This window comes from Sporisorium graminicola, chromosome SGRAM_5 (genome assembly GCF_005498985.1).
Source record: "Sporisorium graminicola strain CBS 10092 chromosome SGRAM_5, whole genome shotgun sequence".
In the NCBI taxonomy this organism is placed as follows: Eukaryota; Fungi; Basidiomycota; class Ustilaginomycetes; order Ustilaginales; family Ustilaginaceae; genus Sporisorium; species Sporisorium graminicola.
Window position 1 is genome coordinate 131,290 of NC_043735.1, and position 24,765 is coordinate 156,054.

General features: G+C 57.3%; 7 protein-coding genes across 7 annotated transcripts; 4 read left to right on the top strand and 3 right to left on the bottom strand.

Moving 5' to 3' along the window:
- Window positions 1-439: 439 nt before the first annotated feature.
- EX895_004795 (uncharacterized protein) lies at window positions 440-4,354 on the top strand (the record flags this gene model as incomplete). Its single annotated transcript, XM_029885389.1, has 1 exon — window positions 440-4,354. One exon carries the CDS (start codon window positions 440-442, stop codon window positions 4,352-4,354), a length of 3,915 nt encoding a protein of 1,304 aa, XP_029737955.1.
- A 253-nt stretch (window positions 4,355-4,607) lies between these two features.
- EX895_004796 (uncharacterized protein) lies at window positions 4,608-6,236 on the bottom strand (the record flags this gene model as incomplete). The annotated part of the gene is made up of 1 exon (XM_029885390.1): window positions 4,608-6,236. One exon carries the CDS (start codon window positions 6,234-6,236, stop codon window positions 4,608-4,610), a length of 1,629 nt encoding a protein of 542 aa, XP_029737956.1.
- Window positions 6,237-7,039: 803 nt separating this feature from the next.
- EX895_004797 (uncharacterized protein) lies at window positions 7,040-11,488 on the top strand (the record flags this gene model as incomplete). The annotated part of the gene is made up of 1 exon (XM_029885391.1): window positions 7,040-11,488. The coding sequence occupies one exon, from the start codon at window positions 7,040-7,042 to the stop codon at window positions 11,486-11,488; it is 4,449 nt and encodes a 1,482-aa protein (XP_029737957.1).
- A 295-nt stretch (window positions 11,489-11,783) lies between these two features.
- Window positions 11,784-13,253, top strand: EX895_004798 (uncharacterized protein; the record flags this gene model as incomplete). The annotated part of the gene is made up of 1 exon (XM_029885392.1): window positions 11,784-13,253. The coding sequence occupies one exon, from the start codon at window positions 11,784-11,786 to the stop codon at window positions 13,251-13,253; it is 1,470 nt and encodes a 489-aa protein (XP_029737958.1).
- A 161-nt stretch (window positions 13,254-13,414) lies between these two features.
- On the bottom strand, window positions 13,415-20,218 carry EX895_004799 (uncharacterized protein; the record flags this gene model as incomplete). Its single annotated transcript, XM_029885393.1, has 1 exon — window positions 13,415-20,218. One exon carries the CDS (start codon window positions 20,216-20,218, stop codon window positions 13,415-13,417), a length of 6,804 nt encoding a protein of 2,267 aa, XP_029737959.1.
- A 611-nt stretch (window positions 20,219-20,829) lies between these two features.
- Window positions 20,830-21,622, top strand: EX895_004800 (uncharacterized protein; the record flags this gene model as incomplete). The annotated part of the gene is made up of 2 exons (XM_029885394.1): window positions 20,830-21,373; window positions 21,480-21,622. 2 exons carry the CDS (start codon window positions 20,830-20,832, stop codon window positions 21,620-21,622), a joined length of 687 nt encoding a protein of 228 aa, XP_029737960.1.
- A 99-nt stretch (window positions 21,623-21,721) lies between these two features.
- EX895_004801 (uncharacterized protein) lies at window positions 21,722-23,419 on the bottom strand (the record flags this gene model as incomplete). Its single annotated transcript, XM_029885395.1, has 1 exon — window positions 21,722-23,419. The coding sequence occupies one exon, from the start codon at window positions 23,417-23,419 to the stop codon at window positions 21,722-21,724; it is 1,698 nt and encodes a 565-aa protein (XP_029737961.1).
- Window positions 23,420-24,765: the final 1,346 nt, after the last annotated feature.

Sequence of the window (24,765 nt, forward strand, 5' to 3'; positions counted from 1 at the left end):
GAAAGCACTTACAGTATGGCCCTTCAAATGCAATTGCAGACACTGTAAATTGATGGATGGTTTGACAATGCTGCACAGAAGCAGGCCAGGCAAAAATTCGGAAGTTGCTACTGAGATAGACGCGTCGGAACTGCACGCGTCGACTGCTGCTAGTCTTGGGTGTCACTTTTTTTCCGCTGAAGCGACTGTGTGGACTGCACGGATGCTTCGTTGCTCCACTTGAGCCTTCTCACACACATGACAACCGTTTTCCAACAACCATCATCTTCATCATATCGATAGAAGCGCAGCACCTTCCGCTTCCGCATCACTACGGACGGAACTCTCTTCAAAACATGTTGCATCTCTGATTCGAGTCAGATCAACAGACAAGTTCGTGGCTTGACAGAGAAGAGGCAACCCTACTACGCCATCCGATTCCGTGCCATAGCGGATCACAATGTCGACCTTTGCTTCGAGCTCGCGAAGGGCGCGTGCCTCAATCGCAGCTCCCACCTTCGCGTCCACATCCGCCGCATCTTCCTCTCGCATCAACGATCGTGATGGACTGAGGCGGCAATCGACCGCAACTCTCTCGCGACCACGCTCTGACCTGCTACAGACCGACTTATCCGACATCGACTCTCGAGACTCAACCAACACGCGTAGTTCCTCCCGGCTACAACGCCCGCTTGACGAAGAGTTCGACGATGTCGTCAGCGAGGAAGATGTCGATCAAGAAGCTCTTGATGAGCTGCTCGTCCTCGAGCAAGTCACACCTCGTCCGAACCGTCGCATCCGTATCGAATCCGTCGACATCGATACTACGCAGACCGCGCTTGATCGCTTCCGTCTGCGGGAGCAACGAGGCGACAAAATGGCCAGAGCATCCTTCGCAGGACCTTCTGAAAGGACAGCACGACAAGGCACTACAACCCGCTCGCTAGCATCGACGCGATCTAGACAAAGTGCTCCTTTGGCCCGCACTTCTGACCTGCAGCCATCGGGCTCACGAAGCATGCATACAGCGCGCAGCGAGATCTCTGTCGCACCTACCACGTCGCGTCGCAGTCTGCGCTCCAAAGTCAGCGCGGTCGGCTTTGTTGAAGCGTCGGAGGACGAATCTAGGGCCAACACGACCATGACACGACCAGGACAGCGGCTACGTCCGTCCCTTGCGCATCCCGACGGACGACTCGACGTGCCTACTATCGAAGAGCGATGCGCTGCCCTTGTTATCAACGCAAAGGGCGTCCTCCACTTCTACTTGAATCTCTATGACGATGGCTGGAAGGCCGGCTCGTTTGACGATATGCTTCGCAACTGGACGCCGTTCGAATCGTACAAAACCAATCAGCTGCTCGCTGAAGCTCAGTATATGCATCACTTCGTCGATATCGAGGAAGTCACGCGCTCATTGCGCGCCTCGGGTCAGCCTCGTCCCGATGGCTTCGAAGAGGCCATGAAGATGGCCAATTGCGCCACTTTCGTCCACTATATCCATCAGCTTCCCACCGATCCTGCACAGTATGGGCGACGCAATGGTCACTCGATCACCGGCGCAGATGTGGTCCGCGCGCCGTTGAGGAACATCAGCGAACTTAGCGATGCACGTCGCATCTTTCTGCGATGGATTCTGCCCTTCGACTGGAACCTCAGTGACGAGGTGCTCAACATGCTTCTCGACATGAGCATCCAGATCTTCATCCATCGCCTTGAACGCATCGTCGAGGCGGTCCGTGCCGGCGAGATGGCCGAAGACGTCGCGCGTGCCGCCGTCTCAGATCACCTCATTGATCTAACGAGCGGCGACGTGGTCCGTCATTCGCTGCAACGCGTCAAGAAGCAGCGTGGAATGTCTCGAGCCGAGATCGAGCGCATGGTGCAACGCTACGAGACGTTCGCCAATGTCCGGCAGATCGATCTTCAGTCTATGTTGTTCGACTACGAGGCCATGCGTGAGGAGTTCTCGTTCCACAGCATGTCGGCCGATCTAACTGGCTATGTGCGCGATGTGGTCCGAGAGGTCGATGCCGGCATGCATTCGACTACGTTGCCGCTCATCATGGATCGGCTTGCGCGCGAATCGAGCGTGTTTAGCGCGTCCGATGTTCCTGATGTCAAAACTGGTTCGAGCTCGGTCATTGGCGGCAGGAACGACGATTCGTCCAGCGTGATTGCGCCGCCGAGTCAATCGACTCCGAAAGCGGCAGTGCAGGGCACGCATCCGTCGCAACCATTCGCCTCTCAATACGCTGGTTGGTTGGAAGAAATGCTCGATGAAGACGAAGCGCAGGGTGATTCGCAGCAAACAAGACTCGCCAGAACGTCCCGGGGTCAGATCCCTGATGTTGGCCTCACAGAGTCGCAAAGACTTCGCGAACTCAACGCCATGATGGAGGAGTCTGCCACTGATCCAAGTATCGATCTCAATGTCGCCTCCAGTCCTCCACGCGCAAACAGGCTCGGTGCACGTCTCTCGGCGGCGCTGAACAGCTCCGGGCGCACCTCGACACGCAATCAACGCCAACCGTCCGAACAGGGGGTGCCCTCTGAAAGCAGCGATGCCACTGGGGCTGTAAGACCGCGTCGAAATCGCGATGGACCCTTTGACTCGCCCGCCAAGGAGAAGGCAAGCAGGCTAGGCTTCGACAGCCAGAATCGTCTGGTGCGACGCACTTCCGAGGGCACCCGGAAGAACCAGCGGCTATTGGATGGGTCAGCTGCAGCAGTGCGGGAATCTCGTTTCGATTCGCAAGGGGAGGAGGAAGAAGACGTGTTCCTTGACAATGCTGTTCAGGGCGGCGGAAAGCGTGGGAGGAGAAAGGGAAAAGGCAAGACAAAAGCAACAGCTCCACCAGCTGACGTCGAAATAGCAGCACAAACAACACCGAGACCTAGACGGAACCTGCGATCGAATGCCGCACAACGACGTCAGAGCCCGACAGAAGAACCAGCTGCGGACAGCGATGCGGTCGAAAGTGACCTGGAAGCACGCCCGACCGCTAGGAGGACGGGTTCTCGCAGTGCGTCTAGACGGTTGCAGCTCAAGCAAGAGTCTCTCAGTCCTGCCAAACGTCAAGCACAACAAGTTGCGGGACAGGCAGCGACAACAGCAGAGCGGACCAGAGTCACTCCTTCGCAACTTGCGAAGAATGCCAATGTCGCGGGTGGCGCTACTGGTCTTGGACGAGGTTTGCCCGAAGGCGAAGATGCGCGGTCGCAAGCCCGCATCCTGTCCACCGCTTCCGGTCGGCTGCATGAAGATCGAGAAAGCAGCGACGACGATGCGGGTGAAGCAGGCGACCCGATTGCTGTGAACCGGGTTGAAGGGATCCAGGCAGAGCTGGGTGCGACACGAGCCACGCCGGACGAAGCTTTTATCGGCGACGATGACCAAGCCGTGCTCGACCATCGAGCGGCCTTGGATGCTGCCATTGCTGCAAAGAAGCCTCGGCCAGGGACGTTGCATTTCTACCGTCCTGAAGCAGACGACGACGCCGTGCCGCTTGGTGGGTTGCAAGATGGACCGCCTGAAGAAGGCGTGGATGTAGATGCGATCGCTATGCGCAATGGCGATGCTGTGGCAGACATACTTCGCTCAAGCAACGCTGTCCCTTCGCGGCGCATTGGACCGTATCGTCCAGAGAATGGACGCGGGCGTCCACTGCGAGAAGAACCCGCTCCCGCAGTGGATCGTTACTCAGAAGAAGAAGTGGACGAACTTGAAGACGATGCCGCTGCCGACGACCCTGGCAGCACCCGCCATCGTCGCCGCCGTAACAACACGCACGTCGAGCCGGAGGGTCAAGCGGTGCGTGTGGAACCGTACAAGCGTTCGAACCTCTACATCACCGGCCACAACATGACGGGACGTTCACGATGGACGCAACCCGAGGTAGATTGCCTGCTCGACTCGCTGCACGAGCTCGCGCGTTACAAGAAAGTGGCGCCCAAATTCAAAGTCTACACGGAGGTTCTCATGCGACACGGAGTCAACGGCACACGATCGCGCATGTTGGCACGGTGGAACAATGTGCAGTTGAAGGACAAGTCGCGAAACGAGCTCATCAGGATGAAAAGAGAGGGGCAGAGGATCCCGTACTGGAAGCGATTGCTGCATCCGAACATCTGGAAACCTCCACCGGTGGTGACGGCGAGTGGGAGGAGGCGGGACGAGACTGAAGACGTTCCGGATCTGGGGTCGGATGTGGAAGTGCCTCAGGAGGAAGGGGGTGAGGACGCGGAGGATCCGATTCTCGAGGTGGACGAGGAGGCTCGAGAGGTCGAGGGTGGCGCGGAGGCGGGCGAGGAAGCGCCTGCGGACGGCGTCCAGGTTGTCATTGGAGATGACGAGGAGGTTGAGGAGGATTAGCGCTCGTCGGATCCTCGTCGCAACGACCCTTGATGTCCAGTTCTGCTAAATCGCAATGCTGTAATCGACGTTGCTCAACCAGTGTCGCAGTTATCGATCGATCGTACGGGGCTTTTCGTGTTCTTTGCGTGTGTGAGTTGAGAGTGTTCAGAAAGCGAAAGGTTTGGTAGAATACAGGAGATGAGAGGCAGTAGAAAAGTGAAAGGTGTAGGACTCAAAGTCGAGTACGGCAAACAAATTCGTATCTTCGTACCTATTGACGAGCACGACGTTGACGAGCCTTCAACACGCGCTCACGATTCCTCTGAGCCGCGGCCGAATCCGCCTCGGCACTTGACGAGCTAGCCTCGTACGCGGCCTTGTCGTCCAAGATCTCCTTCAAAGCGTCTGACCTGGCGGAAGCACCTGCGCTGCTGCTGCTGGCGCGCGTGCTACTGACCACAGGCTTAACCGTCTTTGCTGTCGACGAATCCGAAAGCTGATCCTTAGCAGCCTTGATCTTGTCCATAAACGTCTTTCCCTCCTCCTGGTACGGGTTCTTGGGGTGGTTGATGCGCTTGGGGAATCTCGCCCATTGGCGAACGATGGGCACCTGGAGAATAGCAAGCTGGAACAGAGAGTAGAGGTTGGTGGTGGCCCAGTAGACCAGCACACCGGAGGGGAAGGTGGTGGAGATCCAGGCGAGGATGGGCATGAAACCTCTGAAGATATACTTCATCATCTGGCTCTGTGCGGGATCGGACTGGTTGTTGGTTCCCACCTTGAAACCGAGCTCGGCGACGGCAAACGTGGCAAGCGTGGATACGGCGGGGAGGATCCACGTCGGATCGGGGACGGTCAGATCCGGAGTCCAGAAGGGACCGCCGTGGGCAAAGCTCGTAGCGCCCGATTTGGCGATACGCTCCAAGGCGAGGAAGTAGCTGAACATGAGCGGGAATTGGAACAGGATGGGCACGAGAGACTTGATCGGGTTGGCGTTGTTGTCACGGAGCAGCTTCTGGGTGGCCATGACGGCCTTCTGCATCTGCATCTGATCCCCGGCGGCTTTGTAGTGCTTGATGTCGTCCATGTTGCGCTTCATCTGGGGTTGAATGTTGCCGAGACGGATGGCGTTCTTCTGACCCGAGATGCTGATGGGTGCGATGAGCAGACGAAGTGCAACGGTGGTGATAGCGATGGTACCCCACCAGGGAAGACCGGTGGTGTTACCGACGAACTCGAGCAAGTTGGTGATCCAGCCAGGTGGGGAGACCCAGCGGTTCAGGCCGAGCTCGGACAGTTCTCCCACCTTGATCCCCGCAGCGCCAGTGAAGGCTTCGGTGACGGTGGAGGCAGCGGCGTGGTCGACGTTGCTGAACTGCTCGGTCAAAGTGGCGGTGACTTCGGATGCTTTCGCCTGCAGAGTGTGAACGGCATCCGAAGCAGCGTGTTCTGCCGAGTGCAAGCCATCGGAGACAGTCGAGCTGGCATCGTGCAGTGCTCCTTCGGTGGACTGCTTGAGCTGGTCGGCAGCCTTTACGGCCTCGTCTTTTGTGGTGTGCAGTTCGGAATTAAGTGCGGATGCGTCAGTGGACTGGGAGCTGGACGACTTGTCGTTGGACGAGCCCCAGAGCGAGAGACTTCGATGTGCGATTGTGGATGAGAACGGTTTTCCAGCCAACAGAGTCGACTGAGCAGGGAAAGCGATGCTAGCTCGTGGGAAAGTGGCTGAGTCGTAGTTCAACGTTGTCCTCAATTTGGCCGTCCTCGGACTTGCCGAAGCAGCGACGGAGAAGCTTCTCGAGGCGGACGCAGCGCGAGTCGACGAGCGAGCAGCCGAAGCGAGCAGCGGTGTGGCGCGGAGACGAGCTCGCTGGGCGAGCGAAGCAGCACCAGCAACCATCTTTGCTCCGAAATGTGACGGCGCGAGAGGCTGGGTAGGGGAATGTGAGGGTCAGATATGTGGAAGCCGGCAAGGTCAAACGTCGGGTGAAGCGAAGCCTATCTTGCTTCTCGGCCACGGAGGAGCTAAGAAGATCTCGACAAAAAAAAAGCTGGAAAGCATCGAGCTTATGTAATCATAAAACCTAACAACTTGAAGTTCTGATTGATACACTATGACGCATGCACGGACGAAAGCTGTGACATATCTTTTGAAACACGCAAGGCCAGGAGAGGCTGTGGGATCGACGCGGCTGAGTCTGTGTGTAAAGATGCGTGCGTGCTGTGAGTGTGGTCGGGAGACCTGTTGCTTTCAATACAATGAAACACACTCGCCGCCGGATCAGCATTTTTCTCCTCCTTGGCTCTCGCACACCTCTCTCTTCACCAACACCTCGCTCTCGCAACCATACCCGACGCGCCTTCATTCATCATCGTCTACGCAGCGAACATATACCCAGCGCGCTTCCCGGCTCACCCCGCATATTGGCAAAGCCGAACGTCGCCGTTCCGCACACACTCAGCTCAAGCCATCTCATCTTGACAATCAAACACAACGACAGCTCCTCGGCTGGTCTCATCTCCTCGGACAGCGCTCAATATTCAACGAGACCTCATCTTGCTGCATTCCGCCGTCCTTTCGAGCATGAACTCGTAATTTAGACTCCCGGTCTTCTCGAGCGTTGGCGCTCAACGTACACGCCGGTTTCTGCCCAAACACCCCTGTCACATCCCTTGTCTGCTCTGCGTCATACTCTTGACAATATGACGACGCGCAGCACCAAAAGCAGTCGAAGCGGCTACGCCCGCGAGGTCATGACTGATGGAGATGTGTATGTCTTCCTCCTCCAGGTTGCTTACCATGCTCACCTCTCGCAAGCACGAAGAGAGGCCAAGGCGAAAGCGAGGGAAAGTCTCGCTACAAATCCCACCGGCTCGCTATCAGCTGCGACTAGTGCGTCGACGTCAAAGAAGGTCCCCGACGTGGCGTCCAAGAGCGACAGTTGGATGGGGTTCGCTGGTCTCGCGGATATGGTCCGTGACGTCGGCGGCTCCTCCAAATCCGCTCGTTTCCCCGAAAAGCTCATAAAGCGCCTCAACGATCGACTTGAGCTCATCGCCATGGGACGCGACACCAACTACAAGGATCAGAGCTTGCGACAGACCATCGGCATCTTCTACGGCACCTTCAAAGAGGCCTCCTTCCAAAAGCAGATGAAGGAGAATCGCAAGATCGAAGAGCTCATCCTCATCTTTGTCACCACCGCGCAAGGCAGCTTGAAGAAGCGCTCAACAGGTGACGAGTGGAAGCAGGACCTCAACAACCAGGTCGGCCACTTTGTCAACATCATACGCGAGTGTCTCAAGACCGTCAGTGGTGTACCCAGAGAACTAACAGAACGTCTCGAAGGCTACTCGGCAAAGCTTGCACCCACCGCCGCTTTGGCGTCCGCATCCGCGTCGACCTCTGCAGCCGTCTCGTCGGGCTCGAATGGGTACGCTGCTGTAAAGGAGCACAAGAACCCTGCATCTGCCAGCGCCAGCCGCCGCACCAGCTCCGCCAGCACTCTACCGACGCTTTCCGTAAATCCACTCGCAGATTTCAGTTTGGTCCGCACTGTTGGCGCCCTCTTCTCTGTCGACCTCAGCCAACTCAGCCAGGATGTCGAATTCGTGAAAAAGGCGTGCACAGAGCAGGCCGCCATGGCGGATCTCAAACGCTGTGTCAAGAATGTCAACCTCCAGCAACCCTGGCCAGGGCGCAAGGAAGATTTTGCATCCGAAGAGGCTTATCAGCAATGGAGGTCACAAGAGCTTTCGTCCCTGTCGCAGATCATGATGGAGATGTGCCAGAACAACCCGGAGCTGTTGAAGAGCACCTCCAATGACGTGCCTGGCCTCTCTCCAACGCGCCCAACCGCTACTAGGCCCGACTCATATAGCGGCAGTGCTGCAGCAAGCAGCACGCCTTCCACCGAGAATGCTTCAGAAACAGCCACGCCAGACGCAGAGTTCGCGGGCCTCTCTATCGACTCGCCTGATGACGACGCCTTTGCGTCTTTCGTCTACATCCCTCCGGATCCTCGTGCCTACTATCACAGAGCGCTCGAAATCTGCATCGACTACGATCTGGAAATGATTAAGCATCAGCCAGAAGAGGAGGAGGTGTCGCTCAGCATCCTTTCCAAAAGCCACGTGGAGTTGCTCGCCGAGTGCGCTCTGCGATGGCGTCTCACCGCGCCCTTCCTGGGTGTATCCAACTTGGAAGTCATCAAATCCAAGTACGACAACGGCGAAGTGCCGCTCGATTGCGTCTCTGAGTCGCTCGGCTCTGTCACGCGCATCCTGTCTGAGGTCGACTTCGCCAACTGGATGCAATCGGAACAGGCAAAGCTCGTCAGGCTCTACACCGCCCTGTTCGAGTCGTTCCTTCGCTATCTCTACGAAACTTTCCAGGATATTCACAGCGTCGAGGCCGAAGAGATCCAACCGTACTTGATTATGATTCAGGATCTTCACGCCACCGGCTTTGTTCGGAAGAACAGACGCCTCGAGGCGGAGACCGTCGCTCTCGAGTCGCATGTCGAGGAGCTCAAAGACGCGGTGCGCATCATGGCCATCCACGAGTATACCGCCAAGACCACCGAACTCTTCTCGCAAGTTGTGGTCAATGAGGTGGTGCCATTGGTACAGCTGCTCGACTGGCTAGAGAAAGGCGCCAAGCGACTCGACAAGCGGTATCCAGAGCCTCTGCTGGGCTCGGTAGACCCTGTTTCGCTGCTTCTTGAAAAGCAGGTGCCTCTCTTTCTGGATGACCTCGAATCGATGAAGCAACAAGTCGTCGACCATGCCACGCGCGAGCACGATCCGCTCGCATTCGACGACATCTTTACCCTCTACAACCGTGTCAAGGCGCTGCTACGCATGTACGTTGCCTTTTGTCCGGACGCCGACGTGAGCTTCAGCCTCACCGACTGGTTCGAACCTCACATCCGCCATTGGCTCATCAACTCGGAGAAGAAGACGGCCGAGTGGGTGCACAATGCCATCGCTAACGACGCCTTCACGCCCATTGAAAGCGAGGGAGCTGTCCACAGCAGCAGCATCGACGACCTCTTCGGAGCGCTGCAACAGCCAGTAGACTTTATCCTTGGTCTCAAGTGGCCTGATACCTACCAGAATGCACGATTCTTGACGACTCTCTCGAAGATCGTCAGTCGAGCAGTCGAGCAGTATTGCAGTCGCGTGGAAGAGATGTTCATGGAGGAAATGTACCCGCGCACAGCTGAGGATCAGGACATGGCACAGAAACAATCCGCGTGGATGGTCAAGGCGAAGCAGACACTTTCGGGAGAGAAGCGCGTCGAGCCTTTTCACTTCCAAGCTACCTCGTGCGTCCGTCTCAACAATATCGAGGCGGCGCGCGTGCTGCTCGACAAGCTCTATCAGAAGATCGATGCGGACAAGCAAGCAGAGATCGTCAAGAGGCATGGGCCCGAAGTGCCTGCCAAACGTAGCAACAATCGCTTTGTGTTCTCCATCAAGATTGTGCTTGGCGAGAATCTGCAGCCGATCCGCGACACTGGCGCGAATGCTCGCATCGACTCGTTCGTCACGCTCAGCGACGAACGAGGTCAGAAGATCGCCAAGACGCGCACGATCTACGAGACGTCCGAGCCGCGCTGGGACGAGGTGTTTGATGTGCACGTCGAACAGCCCATGTGGCTGGCTGCGACAGTGTGGGACCGCAAGCTGGTCGGAGACCACAATCTGTGTGGAAGGGCCTACCTGCGTCTGGATCCGAGATACTTTGGTGATTTCCTCTCGCATGAGTTGTGGATGGATCTGGATACACAAGGCCGACTCCTGATGCGTGTCAGCATGGAGGGCGAACGCGATGACATACTTTACCATTTTGGCCGTGGATTCCGCTCGCTCAAGCGAGCCGAAAGCGACATGGTGCGTATCATTGTCGACAAGATGTCGGTGTTCATCAGGCAATGTCTCTCGCGATCCCTTTTGAAAACGCTGGTCAAGACGAGCGGTATCAATCTCGACAAGGCGATTGGCAATGTCAAGGCTCTCTACGCCTCGGCTCTGGCTAGTACCAATGTCAACGCGTCGATGATCCCGCCCGTAGAGCCCGAGATCAAGCCTAAGAACCGACCGGCGCAGCTGACAGATCACGAGATCGAAGCGGCCATCATCCCGCTGCTCGACTATCTCGACGAGTGTCTCGCTACGCTCAAGGGCAGCTTGTCCGAGAGCGAAGCGCTGCTGGTACTGACCAAGGTATGGAAGGAGGTGCTCAACATCATCGAGTCCATCCTCGTACCACCGCTGTCGGACTCGCCTTCCAACATGAATCAGCTCTCGGACAAAGAAGTGGACATCGTGTTCAAATGGCTCGGCTTCCTCAAGAACTACTTCAATGCCTACGACGCTGAAACAGGCGTCACGCATGGAGTGCCGCTCGATGTGCTGCAAGGTGCCAAGTACCGCGAGATCTTGTCCTATTTGCTGCTGCACGACCAGTCGACGGATGAGCTGATGATGGAGTGCGTACGCGGGATGCAGGCCAAGATGCGACGGGCAGGCACACAGCGACGGGCGAAAGACAAGTCGGTGCTCAACCAGCGCTCGTTGGGGACGATCAAAAAACGAAAGCAAGAGAAGAAGGAGGACGACTCCGAGGCGGCGGCGAACGGGTCGTTGGATATGGCGATGAAGCTGTTGCGCATGCGGCCGGGCACGGGCGATTTCCTGCAGCAGCAGATGGCGACGATGCATACGCTTCAGTTGGCTGCGGTGGGCGGTGCGAGTCCGGCGAGGAGCTCCGCGCCTGGCACGCCAGGCAGTGCGGGTGCGAGACACGGTATCGCGAAGAGGGAGAGCGGGTTACCGCCTATGCCGCAAGCGGGTCTGGCCGGACCTGCACACATCGCCCCCAAACAGCAGGGATATCAGCTGCGTGATGACCCGATGCCAGCAAGCTCCATCCCGCCGGTCGGGCCGAGATCACCAACGGCTCGACCAGGAGCAGAAGGACAGAGGAACTCGCTGTACGGCGCTCACCTGGCTCACCAACCAGATACGCCAACACGACGAAGCTCGAGGCAGTTGGCGGGCAAGAGCGCGTATACGGATCTAAAGGGTGGCAGATCGCCGGGCGGGCAGGATTCAGTGTACAGTCGCATTTCGAGGCAGTTGTAGAAGCAGTACTTCAGTGTCAATCGTTGAAGCAGGATCTCGTGGATTTTCGTTTTGTGGTTGAGACTGAGGTGTGTTTGAGAGAGAGGCGGATGTGAGGAGGGGGCGGGTGACAGTGATGACGAGCAGCGAGAGTTCGGAAAACGGAGTTTATTTTGTGCGCCTCCACACGTGCGAACTTTTCTTTTTGGACCCTTGCTCCTCCCATCTTCCCTTTCTCACCTCAACCTGCATATCCATCTACGTCTGCATTCCAGTCGATCCTCCTCCCGCAGACAGGGGGAGATCTTCAACCACCATGCCGAAGAACGGCTCTGCCGCTGGCTCGTCACAATCGCCGCTGACAGTTCGAAAAGACAAGAAGCGCAAACATGCTTCCCTGACTGCACCTTCAGCATCATCGTCCTCTTCGCCCCCCAAGAAGCAGGGTAGAACAGATGGGACGACACTACAGCTCGACGATATCCTGTCCACGCTTTCAGCTGGAACTGGTTTGTGGGATGGGAAAGAGGGAAAGAGAAAGGAGAAAGAGAAGGAGCGGCCGATGAAGAAGGCCAAGCAGGACGCTAAGGTGGCGTCAGGAGGGGAAAGCAAAGGTCAGGGCAAGGGCAAGAGTGTGTCTGCCTTGGAGCTGTTGATGGGAGTCGGTAGCGGAAGTGTGGAGCAGAGCGTGAAGGAGAGGAAGACGAAAGGCCCTGCTAGTGCGAAACACGAGGTGAGGGAGGAGAAGGGGATATCAGCCGGTAATGTTGTCGATTCAGGGAAGCAGAAGCAAGGAGCAAAAGCGGTGGCCGACAACGTTACGGCCAATGAAAGACTCAGACAATCAGGCAACGACGATGTCCTAGCGAGGAGAGATGCCCACGCTGCTTCGACTACCTCCCAAACCGCAGTCGCAACCAGAACCACCCAACCGCAAGCACCCACTTCGACGTCCACCTTTGCATCACCACCGCCTCCCTCCCTCGCACTCACCCCGTCCACTCCCATCACCACCACCAACACCACCAACCCCTCAACACCGATTACAGCCGCAGACACCATATCGGACGCAGCCAGCACACTCCTCAAGCCACTTCGAGCGCACCTCCGGCTGCTCACGGCGACGTTTGAACGGCTCGGGTCGGAGCGCGTGCTGGTGGACCGAATCTGGTACAAGAATAGCGTGCAGTTCAAAAGTGCGCTGTGGTGGCGCGTAGGGGTATGTGGGGTGCGGCGGGCGCTGCACCGACTGCTGCTGTTGCCTTCGGTTCCTTCGGATGGGGAGGGAGAGGGGGAGGGCAGCGGTAGTGTGGCTGTTCGCGCGGTGTGCAGTGTGGCGAAGCTGTACGCCGGGCTGGGCGGGGGGTTGCCCGCATTCCACGCTGCAGCTTCTTGCTCTTTCTCGTCCTCTGGCAATTCGCCGTACCCCTCGCTGCCCAGGTTCGACGCGAAACCCTCCGCCGCCACAGCACGCGAGTTCCTGGCCACCGCGGAAGCGCAGTCGCATCTCAGAGAGACGCTGCAGACGCTGCATGTGCTGCGCAGCGTGCTGCAGGTGGTCAAGCGTCGCTCGCACGCCGCGGGCAAGCTGTTCTTGGTCCACTTGAACACGCCGCCCGCTCCGACGTTTGCGCCTTTGGTTTCCGCGTGTTTTGCGCTGGTCGCGGGCGTGTGTGCCGAGGTCGAAGGCGGGGGTGGGGCTGATACCGGAGACGCGGAGGCGGAGGGGCTAGAGAGGGTGGTGGGGAGGATTATGGATGTTTTGCAGGGGCTGAAGCGCGGGTGAGATTGGCAAGCATTGCACTGCGACACAGACGGCCAGAGGAAGCCATCGGCACGCACAGGCGGTCATTGTCGACGAGGACGATGGGAATGCTTTGAGTGTATTCTATTCCATCCTGACAGGCACAAGAACTGCCTCTCTTTTGTTCATCCGCAATCTCCACTCTATCCACCGTGTCCCTCGCCAATAGCCTCCACGCCCGATAGCCGCGCTCTCACCACTTGCACAACAGCGGCGAACTCAGCCCTCAGCGAAATCATAACCGACGTGTCCGCCAGCGTCGTTTCGACATCCGCCAACGTCGTCTTGCAGAAGCGCAGGTAGTCGCGCGAGGAAGTCACGCTTTGGCTGCTTTGAGCTGGTTCAACCCCGCCACCCCCGCCGCTGCAGAGGGGGGTGTCTTCGACGTAAGCGCGCAGGGAGGAGAGGAGGGCCGAGAGAAGTGAGTACGCTGTGCCTATGCTGGTTGTGCTGCTGGTGAGCGCGTTGGCGAGGGTAGTGTATGTGGCTTTTAGGAGCGCAGGCCGGTGCTGTGTAAACGAGTCCAGGTCCAGTGTGAGGGGCGCGGGGCTCGAGGGCGCAGCAACAATGCCCTCCTCAACAGAAGCGGTAGTGGACGACAACGTCGAAGCAGAAGACGCACCGATAACGGCTTGCCACTGCGTTGCCAACGCAGACAGCAACGAAGATTTGCTCTTCCCGTCCGTTCCAGTCTCGATCAACGACCGTGTATACACGTCCTGCACTGACAGCACGCGAGCGACAGCCGTCTGGATCCACACGGCCAAGAACTCCACCTCGTACTCTCGCCTCTGCTGCACCGCCACCGGATCCAAGCTGACCACATTCTGCAAGAACCTGAGGCCAACGTCTCTTCTCCCCACTGCATCGTCGATGCGTTTCCACGACTCGTTACCAAAGCCGAGGTACGAGGTCCACTCTCTCAGCCCATTTGTTACCAACACATGTGCACATCCCGCCCAGCAGTCCACCACGAGCTCGAGGTATTGTCGAGCTTCGGCGGCCTTGAGCAGGCGATCCATCCGAGTACGCGCTGTCAAAGCACGGCCAGCGCTGTTGTGACTGGAATGCGCGTCGATCGGCAGCTCGTTGAGACGCTGAGTAACGCCCAAGCTCATGACCACACCACCAGTAGCTGCCGCTTCCATTTGTCGATCCGGATGGTAGATGTTGGACAAAAGCTGGAAAAGCGACGGCGAAATGGTATTCTTGACCAGCTCGCCAAATTCTCGGTCCCACTTCTTCTTCTCGGCATGTGGGTTGTCGGTTTGTCCATGCTCCCCCGCTCCCGCTCCTCCACTGTCGGTAGCCGTGCCTGTATCCGCTCCGTCCAAAAGACGTGCTAGAAGGGGATCCTCAAAGTCGAAATCGTCGTCTGCTTCAAACAACTCGGCAAAGCTGTCTTGACTCTCCTCGTCTCGCTGCTGCTGGGCAACTGTCCACTGGGGGTCTTTCTCGCCGGCTCTGACTGAGTCCATTTCTGCCGCTTCAGGCCGCAGAACCCGAATGCGAGCCAGCAAGAAAGTTTGAATGCACTTGAGCACTTCCTGACCAACGCGCGGCTCGAGCGAGATCTGTGCTTCAAGCATTTGTTGCGTCCAGGCTGGAGACAGCAGCGATTGATCAGGGAGCCTCAACCCCGCCGTTGCGGTACCGTTTGCTTCACCTTGGAGGTCGGCGTGCCGAATGACGTGCTGAATGGATCGCAACGCGATCACCAGTAGCCTTGCTACCTCTTCCTTCCTCCTGAGAGCAGCTTGTCGAGTCGGAGCATTCTCAAAGATATCTGCCATCCGGACCGTGTCTGGTCGAGCTGGTGGCTTGGCCACGTTCCAGTTTTGCAGCGAGTGTTGCAGTTGCTGCCGTTCGTACCGCTTTGTGCTCGACTCGATCTCTTCGTATTCTCGACGCAAGGCAGTGATGGCATCGCCAAACCACTTGAGCACCGGATCCAGATCGAGGTGGTGGTGTCGAAAGATTACGGCGACATACATCATAGCTCGGATGCAGGTGACTTGGCTTACAAAGTCGGCGTCCTTGAATGCTGGCAGGAAGCTTTGGATCTGTCGAAGTCGTTGCGGCGAGGATGTCGGCACGAGATGCATGAATAGCATCACGACCGTGTAGTGGTTGAAGAGCACGGAGCGCTGTGAGCTCGTGGGCACATCAGCGCGAGTGAATGGCATCACACGAACGGGTGTCATGCGGGAGAAGAGTCGAGAAATACGGCGATCGCCTTCCTTGGTTTCGACAGCATGTTCGCGCATCTCCTGGCCTGCCTGAGCGAGCAGCCTGACAAAGAGGTGGAAACTTGGGTCTTGCATCGCTTCGCCATCAACCACGTCGGCGGTGGACAGCTTCTTGACATTAAAGTCACGCAGAAACGCTGGAAAATCGTGTTCTGTCTCGGTGGGCAAGTCGGCGAGCTTGTGACTGTTGAAGATATCAAAGAGGCGTGCAAGCGAGACTTCTGCGCCCTCCATAGTCCAGCGCCACTCGGACACCAACAGGCAGCATCGTTGCAGAACGACACGCACGTAAGCGTCTCGCTTCGCAAGCACGTGCCAGCCCATGGCTATCTCCTTGCTCTCCTCCGATCGAAACTGGACGAAAAGCAATGCTCTCGCCACCAGTGGCCAATACTCCCGGAGCAACGGTGTAGTCTGTATGTCGCCATCAGGCGAGACTTGGGACAAGGTGCTGAGCGCGAACAGACAATACCAGAGACTTTCGGCGCGCAGAAGAGGTGCTCGCTTCGGCATTGATTCGTCCCACCGCTGGTAGGTGGTCTCGAATTGGGTCCAGAAGAGTCGCCCATCCGTAATCCCGCGGCTCTTTTCGAATGAGCTGAGGAGATGAATCACGCTGAGCCACATTGCAGTGGCTTCATCGAAAGAAACGGTTGTCTGCTCTTCGCCTTGATCCATGCCGAGACCGGCGCTGGAGGTGCTTCCTTCCGCTGCTTTGCGCAAACTGCGAACAGAGCGATGGAGCCCATGATGCAGCAACAAGGCCATGAGTGTGCGGCTGTAGGCCAACATGCTTTCGACAGTTGGAGCATCAGGCTCGAGAGCATTGTTTACATCTGCATCGCAGATCGCCATGGCCCGCCAACAAAGCTCAAAGCGCATCCACGCTAGCTGCAGGCAGATTGATTTGCGATCCTCCCGAGCAGCTCTTGCCGAGCGTGTCGGCTGACGCGACGAGAGCACAGAGGCCTGTAGCTGCTCAATCCTCTCTAGGATCACGCGGTAACTGCGAAAGATCAGTGCGGGATCTGTCATACTTTCTTCGACGCCTTGGACCTGTCGTACCATCCAGCACCCTAGAAAGGCGCCAGTGTCCGCAACGAGATTCCTGGCGTGCCGTCTTGCATCGCCGTCAGACGTGTCCCCGTGTTCGCCCAGCATGCGGTTGATTGTGAGCTGGAGGTTGTCTATGAAGAAAGGCAATTTGTTTGCGAGCGAGTCGTGGTCCATGTTCGTATCGAGTACGGTATCTTCCAAGCGCAGCACTTCGCCTGACCACGTCCGAGGGATTTGCTGGTGGCCGAGGAGTCGGTCTGGCAGCGCAATTAGGTCGGGAAGTTGAGTAAGCAGCGATGAGCCTGTCACGTCGAGACGCTTTCCCCCGGCGAAGGGGACCATGCCAAAGTCCAAGCTGATGCCTTCGAACTCGTCCCAGGCATGGCTTCCGTCGGGATCGGATGTGGTGCTCAAAGGGAACGTATGATTTTGAATAGGGTTGGAGCGTACTTGAGCCTTGGCTTGATGTACGTCCCACCTCGTTCGTGACGGTGTACCGGGACTGTGATCGTTGAGCGCGATTCTGACGGGACGAGCAGAAGTCGAAGATACTGATGGAGAAGCGAGAGCACCACGAACTGGCGAAGGGGCGACATCACCCTCCGTTGCTGTTGATGGAGCTCCACGCGGTAACCCGCCGTCTGCTCGACCCCGAGGTACGGCCAGTCGCGCGTCCGGAAGGGACACCGGCGTTGAGTCTCTGACTACCGAGCTGAGCATCTGCCACTGACCGTCGTCGTCCGAGACATTTTCATCGTGAAAGTCATCGTCGTCGCCTGCGAGCCTTCTCGCATGTCGAGCCATGGTAGGATTGACCGCGAAGAGGACATCGTGCTGTTCCAGATCGAGCCGTGGTCGCGCACGCGGGCGAACTATAGGTGGATTGCGGAGCTGCACAGGACCCCCTCGCTCGCTCGAGCCCGTCGTCCGACCAACTCTTGGGTCCAACTTTGGACGCTTCTTCTTTCTTTTTGTCGGATGCGAATGCCCGTGCTGGACGCTTTTCTCCATGACTGTTGGTTGCTGACGCCGTTGGTTCTGATCTACCTCGCGCAGATGAGAGCGAGAGGAATTGACTCTGCTTTCTCGGTGTCTTTCTCGGTGTGGATGTGCGGAGACGAAGCCATCTAGTCGAGCCTGCCGGTGCTCAGACACAGTTTTGAAGCTGCGGACGGCGGTCTTGCTGCTGGGCTTACCTCCGCCGGTTCGGCTAAGCATGCGGTCGATCGCGTCCCTTTCGCGGTAAGGGACGTACGAGTCGAGCCGGTTCACGGACCACCATGCTGGCGACTCGTCTATCTCATCTGCCTCCTTTTGCCTGCCCTCAGGACCGACGCCTGTATGCAGCGCTGCCATGTTGGAGTGCGCGAAGGAGACAGATGCGCTGGACGAAGTTGAAGAGGATGAAGATGACGACGTGTCCGAGTCTGGTTCAAGAAGCAGGGTGTTGTTGGCGTCCACGCTGTCATGGAGTCGGAGCCTTTTCCTTGTCTGCCCTGGCTGCAAGTCTTCGTGGTCTGCGATGTCGGCTGTATCGGTGGATCGTGCACGAGGTCGATCCACATCACGTCGGTCTGTTTTCTTGTTTGTGTCCGCGTCAGCTGAAGAGGAAGAGACGTGCCCGTCCGAGTGGTAGGCCTTACCATGCCTCATTGCTCTGAGGTCGCGAATGTGCTTGCGAGCCATGCCTGCCGGCATCATCTTTTTAAGTTGACGGAAGCGACGTTCGTAGTCGGTGCTATCGCTGCTCGAACCATTGCCAGACCATCGACTTCTTCGCTTGGGTTTGGCAATCGGCACGACGGAGGGCCGCTCATCCTCGGATGAGTCCACGATAAGTGGGTCTTGATTGAGAAGCGTCGCTTCTTCTACCCCGACAGACCCCTCGCCGTCCGATGGTGACACTGCGCGCAGAGGATGTTTGCGGCGGGCAGGCGGTGGTGGCAGTGGTGTTTCGTCCTCCTCGGTCCGTGAAGGTTGGGTATCAGCATTGTCCTGCGTCGAAGCAATCGTTCTGCGGCCTTTGTAGGTGGCAGGTCGTATTGCTGGTCCCGGCTTGCTTCGATTCGGGTGCAGTGAGGCTGTCCTGGAGGAATTGGCAATCATCTCGGCCAGCTCTGGTAGCCTGCCGCTCTGTGACGGCGTTGGAGAAGATAGCCAGGGTCTAGACCCACTAGTGGGGGTACGCAGCGAGCCAGTATCATCGAGTGATGGAATATCGACATACACTTGTGTCGTTGATGAGACAGCAGGTGATGATGGAACAGACGCCTCGTGTTCGGCTTGAGAGCTGGGACCGGAGCTGGGAACGAGCCACTGGCTTTGCGACTCTTCCGATCCTTGCACTGCTTGAACATCGCGCTGAGCTCTTGCAGCCTCTTCTGCGATTCTTTTGCGCTCTTGCCGATGCCACTCCCTCTGGCTTACCACAGCGTCCTCCCAGTCGTTGCGTATCAACGCTCGCTGGTAGCGCACAGCTTCTAGTGTGTATGGATTGAGCTGTGCGGCTTTCCTAGCCCGGAGATGTCGGCGAGGTGGAGTAGGAGGTTGTGCAGCAGCAGCTCTGGCCAGTTGCTCATCGTCAATGATGGAGCGGTTGTTAGCTTGTGACTCAGCTTGAGGTGCTTCATTGGGGGCTGATGGCGGTGTTTCTGCCGCAGCACCTCGAGTTGGCATCCGAAGCGGCGGAAGGGATGGCGTCGGAGAGAGCACAGGCGCCTGATTAACGTGCCGATCGAGACTGTCGCTCGGAGCGACTTGCCTCTGTGCCTCGAGAACCGAGTCGTAGTGGTGAACGTCGTGGTCCAGTAAAGAGAATTCTTCTGAGGTAGGATGTTGTTCTCCCCTCGGATGGGATGAAGCACCCGAAGGCGAGCCGCTGACAGTGGTCTGGATTCCTTCGGACGCGAGTAGAGGCGTCAAAGCGAGATTTGGAGAGGCTGTTTGGCTCTCGGCGAGTGGTAGGGTCCCTTCGCTCTGCTGGCTGGCTGGGGGCATGAGTGTAGCGTCGGCATGGCTATCGGGGGCAGGACTGTCTTTTTCTTGGCTTGTTCTATGCTCTTCCACATCATCATAGTTGGTAGTTGTCGGTCGATTTGGTGCGCTTTCTACCGGTCTGAAAGTACCCGTGTCGTCGGCGTCGAGTGGAAAGAGTAGCGGGGTAGTAATGGGATGCAGTACTGGTGCGGCTCCAGAGGACAGCGAGAACAGTCCCCTTTCCGGGCTCGCTTGGGACGGCAGCGGTGATCTTTTAGTAGCCAAATCTGATGTCGAGACCTGCGGTGGCGTCTCAGGCCCTGTCTGACCTTCCTCGTCTATCCCATCTCGATTCGGCTCGGCAGTGAGCGTTTGGCGTGACCTATTGAGCTGCTGTATTTCTTGTCGGTTCGATGGACTGAGACGAGTCGGCAAGATGGCTTCGTCCTCGTCCTCGTCCTCGTCCTTGTCCTCCTCATCGTCACCATTCTGGTAGATTCGTTTGCTCGGCCGTGAGCTCTGTGCTGAGTCCAAGCTTGAGCCGTACTTGCCAGACGATTGCGAGAGGAAGAAAAAGTCGTCATCGTCAGACGTAGGAACGATCTCCCGCGTCAGCCTCGAAGTACCAGCCTGATTCTGCTGGATTGTGTCTTCCTGCTCGAGCATCCCTGCATTGCCCTGTTTCTAGATGTCTATAGTCGAACGAGATGGGTGGGCACTTCTTCTAGCTTCTTGGGACAGGCATGGTTGGAGATGACGAGTGCGCAGTGATGTGGATGGTGACGGTGATCGGTGATGGCTGAGTTGCTGACCAAGAGCTTGTCGGATGTTGCGAGTGCCAGCTTGACGTTGGAATTGGTGAGAGAGTACAGTGTCGGTGTTGCTCTTTTTGGCAGGAACCCTTTTCTTGCTCAGCGTCTGGAAATGTCGAAAGCTGCACGCCGTAACGAAAAGAAACGCTCACTCTACGCGTCGCGGTCAAGAGTGTCACTTTCCCGATGAATCGCAAATCGGGAAGCTGAGATCCGATGAATATGTCGATCTTTGGATTGCGTCAAGGTGCGCCTCTCGCTAACGCAAGAGTGGAGTGAATCACAAAATAATTTGTGAGTCCGTGCTCACTGAGCCTGCTGCGGAAGCGTATCGCCGTTCTGAGCCGAGGGAGAATCGTGTGGAAGCTTTCCATTCTCTACCTCTGGAAACAGTGGCATCTTTCCAACCTGCTTCCCCTCCACCAACTACTGATTGTACCACTCAGGTAACAAGAAACCACAACAATGATTCGAACTGCTCTCACCCGATCCACTGGCGCGCTCAAGGCGGGCTCGCGCACCTTTGCCGCTGCCTCGGCCCCGGCAGCTGTGCGAGCCAAGCACACGCTCCCCGACCTTTCGTACGACTACGGCGCGCTGGAGCCCGCCATCTCGGGTCAGATCATGGAGCTGCACCACAAGAAGCACCACCAGACGTACGTCAACGGCCTCAACCAGGCCGAGGAGCAGCTCGGCGAGGCCATCCAAAAGAAGGACGTCAAGTCGGCCATCGCGCTGCAGAAGGCGATCAACTTCAACGGGGGCGGACACATCAACCACACGCTCTTCTGGGAGAACCTGGCTCCCCCCAAGAAGGGCGGTGGCGAGCTCTCCGGCGGTGCGCTGAAGGACGCTATCGACAGGGACTTTGGCGGCCTCGACCAGCTCAAGCAGAAGTTCAACGCCCAGATCGCTGCAATTCAGGGAAGCGGCTGGGGTTGGTTGGGTTACAACCCGCAGACCAAGAAGCTTGACATCGTCACCACTGCTAACCAGGATCCTCTGCTCTGTAAGTTGCCGATTCTAGCTCGTCGAGTCATCTGCGTCGTGCTCGTGCTGACCATCTTGTTCGTACTCTACGTTCATTTCTTCTTTCTGCTTCTGCATCTTGACAGCGCACGTGCCTCTGATCGGCGTCGACGCCTGGGAGCACGCCTTCTACCTCCAGTACCAGAATGTCAAGGCCGACTACTTCAAGGCCATCTGGGACGTCATCAACTTCAAGGCCGCCGAAGAGCGTCTCAAGAAGGCCCAGTAGTCGGAACCTGTTCTCTTTTTCCCATTGCTACAACTCTGACACAACCCCCGAGCGGAGCAATGACAAATTGAATTGGTACGATCTTGTCTTAGTCGTGTTCTAGAACGTCATCCCCCCAGCATCGCTTCTCAGCGGATCTTCGCTGTCGGACGACCATTGCATGCTGAACGCGAGAGCCACCAGTGCAGCCTCTTTCCGCCGCTGGTCGGGGTCTTGGATGTCCCGTACCCGCTGAGCATGCCATTGCAGCTGTTGGAGTTGAGACGCCAGATCACCTTCGCCTGCGTTGTTGGTCTGGTTGCCCATGCCGAGAGGCCCTGCTTCCAAGCGAGCTGCTGCGTTGGAACCGAAGAGGCGACTCTGCATGTGCGAGATGTCTTGCATCGACGGGAGGTCTTCTGTGTCGAATGCAGTATCGCTCGCGTCGGCTTGTTGAGTTTCTGGTTGAGAAGCCGAAGAGGCGGGTGCGGATTGGAATGGCAGAAAGTCGTCGAAGTCATCTTCGAATGTTTGAGTTGCATCGGCAGTGTCGGTGCCGGACAATGCCGCAGATCGAGTCGGCGGCCCCGGCCAGGACGGGTCTTGAGACTCGAGGAACGCTTCGAGCTCCGCAAGGTCAGTTGACCCATTTGCGTTGGACAGGAATAGTTTTGCGAGCTGCTCATCCAGATCGCTAGCTTCGGCGTGGTTGTCCAGGTCAAGTCTTGGCAGACCGCCGCTGCCATCGAAGTCGGCGTCAGGATTTGACAACTGCGCCCCGCGCGCGTCGTCCGCGACAGCGTCAGAGTCATCCGGTCCTTGATTGACAGCGTCTGAGAAGCTCGAGAAGGGGACGCTACTCGTGCGACTACTTGCAGAGTCATTGTGTGGCTCGCTCCGATGAGCCGAAGAGGCAAATTGATCTTTGCGCACGAGACCATTCCACATGTGATTCATGAGTGCCTCACGTATGCGCTCGATGCCGTCCTTGTCGTCGTCGTCGTCAGCTTCGCTGTAGCTGCCTTCGCGACCATCGTCTAGGCTGAGCGCTGCATCCGAGTCATCTACATCGAGCTCGTCAATCGCGATGAACTCCCAGCCGTGATCGGCGTACAGCGCAACGAGGTCGCTAATTTTGGCTGGTGTCGCTGCCTGTGACGCCATTTGGTGACGCGAGGTGGATGTGATGGGCCGTTCGTCATCCAGGACGGTAACTAGTTGCGGGTGGGTTGAAGAGATGAACGATACACCGGCGACGATGCTGATGTCTGCATCGAAGCCTGGTGCTACTTTTGACTCGAGATTGGCTGCCAGCAGACGATGGTGTTCCAGGCTGCGACTGCGGTCGACGACCACAAGGTAGGCTGGATATGACTGCGACAAAGCAGCATCCGTGTCTCGCTCTTGATTCCCGTTCGAGCCTACTAGTGCACCCTTGGTGGCCTTGAGCGTGATATCTGCGTCGTAGTAGCGGTTCGAGATGTGGTACGGGGTCGAGGCGTACCAGCCTTGCTGCGCCGCATTCGAGGAAGCACTGGCAGGAGCCGTGTAGGTGAACGAGCTCGACCCTTGATCGCTTCCAGTATCAGATCGAGCATCTTCATGATCAACATCCGATACACCAAAGGCTGTTGAGCCTTGAGCAATCGCCGTGATCAAATTCGATGCTGCGGCGGCCAGCGAGTTGGCCGATGCTGTCAGTGTCGAGGAATATGCAGAAGCGCCACGGCTCGTCGTTGATGAATCGAGGTCGAATGGCACGACGGCCACCGTGTTGAGTGGATCTTCGCTCGCCAGGGCCACGGATGCGATAGCCATCGTGTCTGCAGTGATGTCTAGGTCTTGGTTGTATGGTGTCTCGTTGAAGGATCAGAGCGCGTGCGAGCAACCTTCGCAAGGGTCCATGCAGCCCGATATTGACAATCCCCGATCTCAGAGAGACCGAGCCAGATTGGCAATCGACGTGAACAAACCGAACAGCAAATATGCCAAATAAAGATCGAGAAAAGGAAAAGGAAAGGGGAAAAATGACACCACGAAAAGGATGCCAAGAAAACAGCCAAGAATATGTAAAATCTTAAAAAAAATGAGGATCATGTCAGGTCGGAAGGGGTTTGAATTCGTTCCTGAACCTTCGGATCGGAACCACGAAGCGGAGTTTGCACCAGCGCTGCGTTGGCTTCAAGCCTCGCGCACTGCCACAAACCCACACCAGACTGCATTCGTTCCGTCGAGCACCGAATATTTGGTGCACCTCGCAGGGAGATTCACTTCACCGCCACATCTCTCAAGAGCAAAGTGAACGGCGAAAGGAAGGATTCCACGGGATGCGTGGTTGAGGCGATCGCGCAGGCGGGGACATTCGGATCGACCCATCGTTCCCCCTATCAACCGGCCAGAATCGGAAAAGTGACCCACCACGTCGACAGAGACCGGTACGCGGCCGCTCTCAAGAATGGAGGGGCATTCTTGCCGGAGCGAACTTTGTCGGAAGCATGTCCCCCTGCTGTGTGCTGTTGTTGATCGAGCTGTATTACGGAAGACCATAGCGCAGGACAGGTCGGATCTCCAGGCGGAGGCGGGAGTAGCTCCGAATGCAAGGCGTGGGAACCGTTGAAGCGTGCGGCTGTACTGTACTGCACAGTACGCTGGCGACTTGGCATGTCCGGACGCCGAAGGGCATGTCTCAGGTTACATATCGACGGCCTGTATTTCCTCTCTGTCTTGATTCGGACACGAGGTTCGGCAGCGGCTATCGGGCAACAAGCAGCATGAAGCGTAGGCGAACCGCGGTAAGCTTTTCCTTCCTTGCATACACATTATGCACTGAGCTGCTGATTTAAATATTTCTTCATGCCAAACTGTTTTTGCCAAACAATCGCTTTCACACTGCGAGCTGGTCCTGCAAGCAACCTGCAGGATTGCATGCCATATCCACGTTCAGCGGTCGATGAAATCAAGTGTCCAGTGCAGCAGCCGAAGTTGAGCAACAGGGTCGCCCGACATCACCGCAGCAGGTTGCCTCGAGATCGCTGGACCACCTCAACATATGTCGCCCATTCCAGTCCGTGACCATCGAGGCTGGGCGCACTCGCTCTCACAGGCAGAGAGAAAGAAAGAGAGCTCTTTGGCATTCGCAAGCAGCCCGCTCCCTTGGCTTGCAG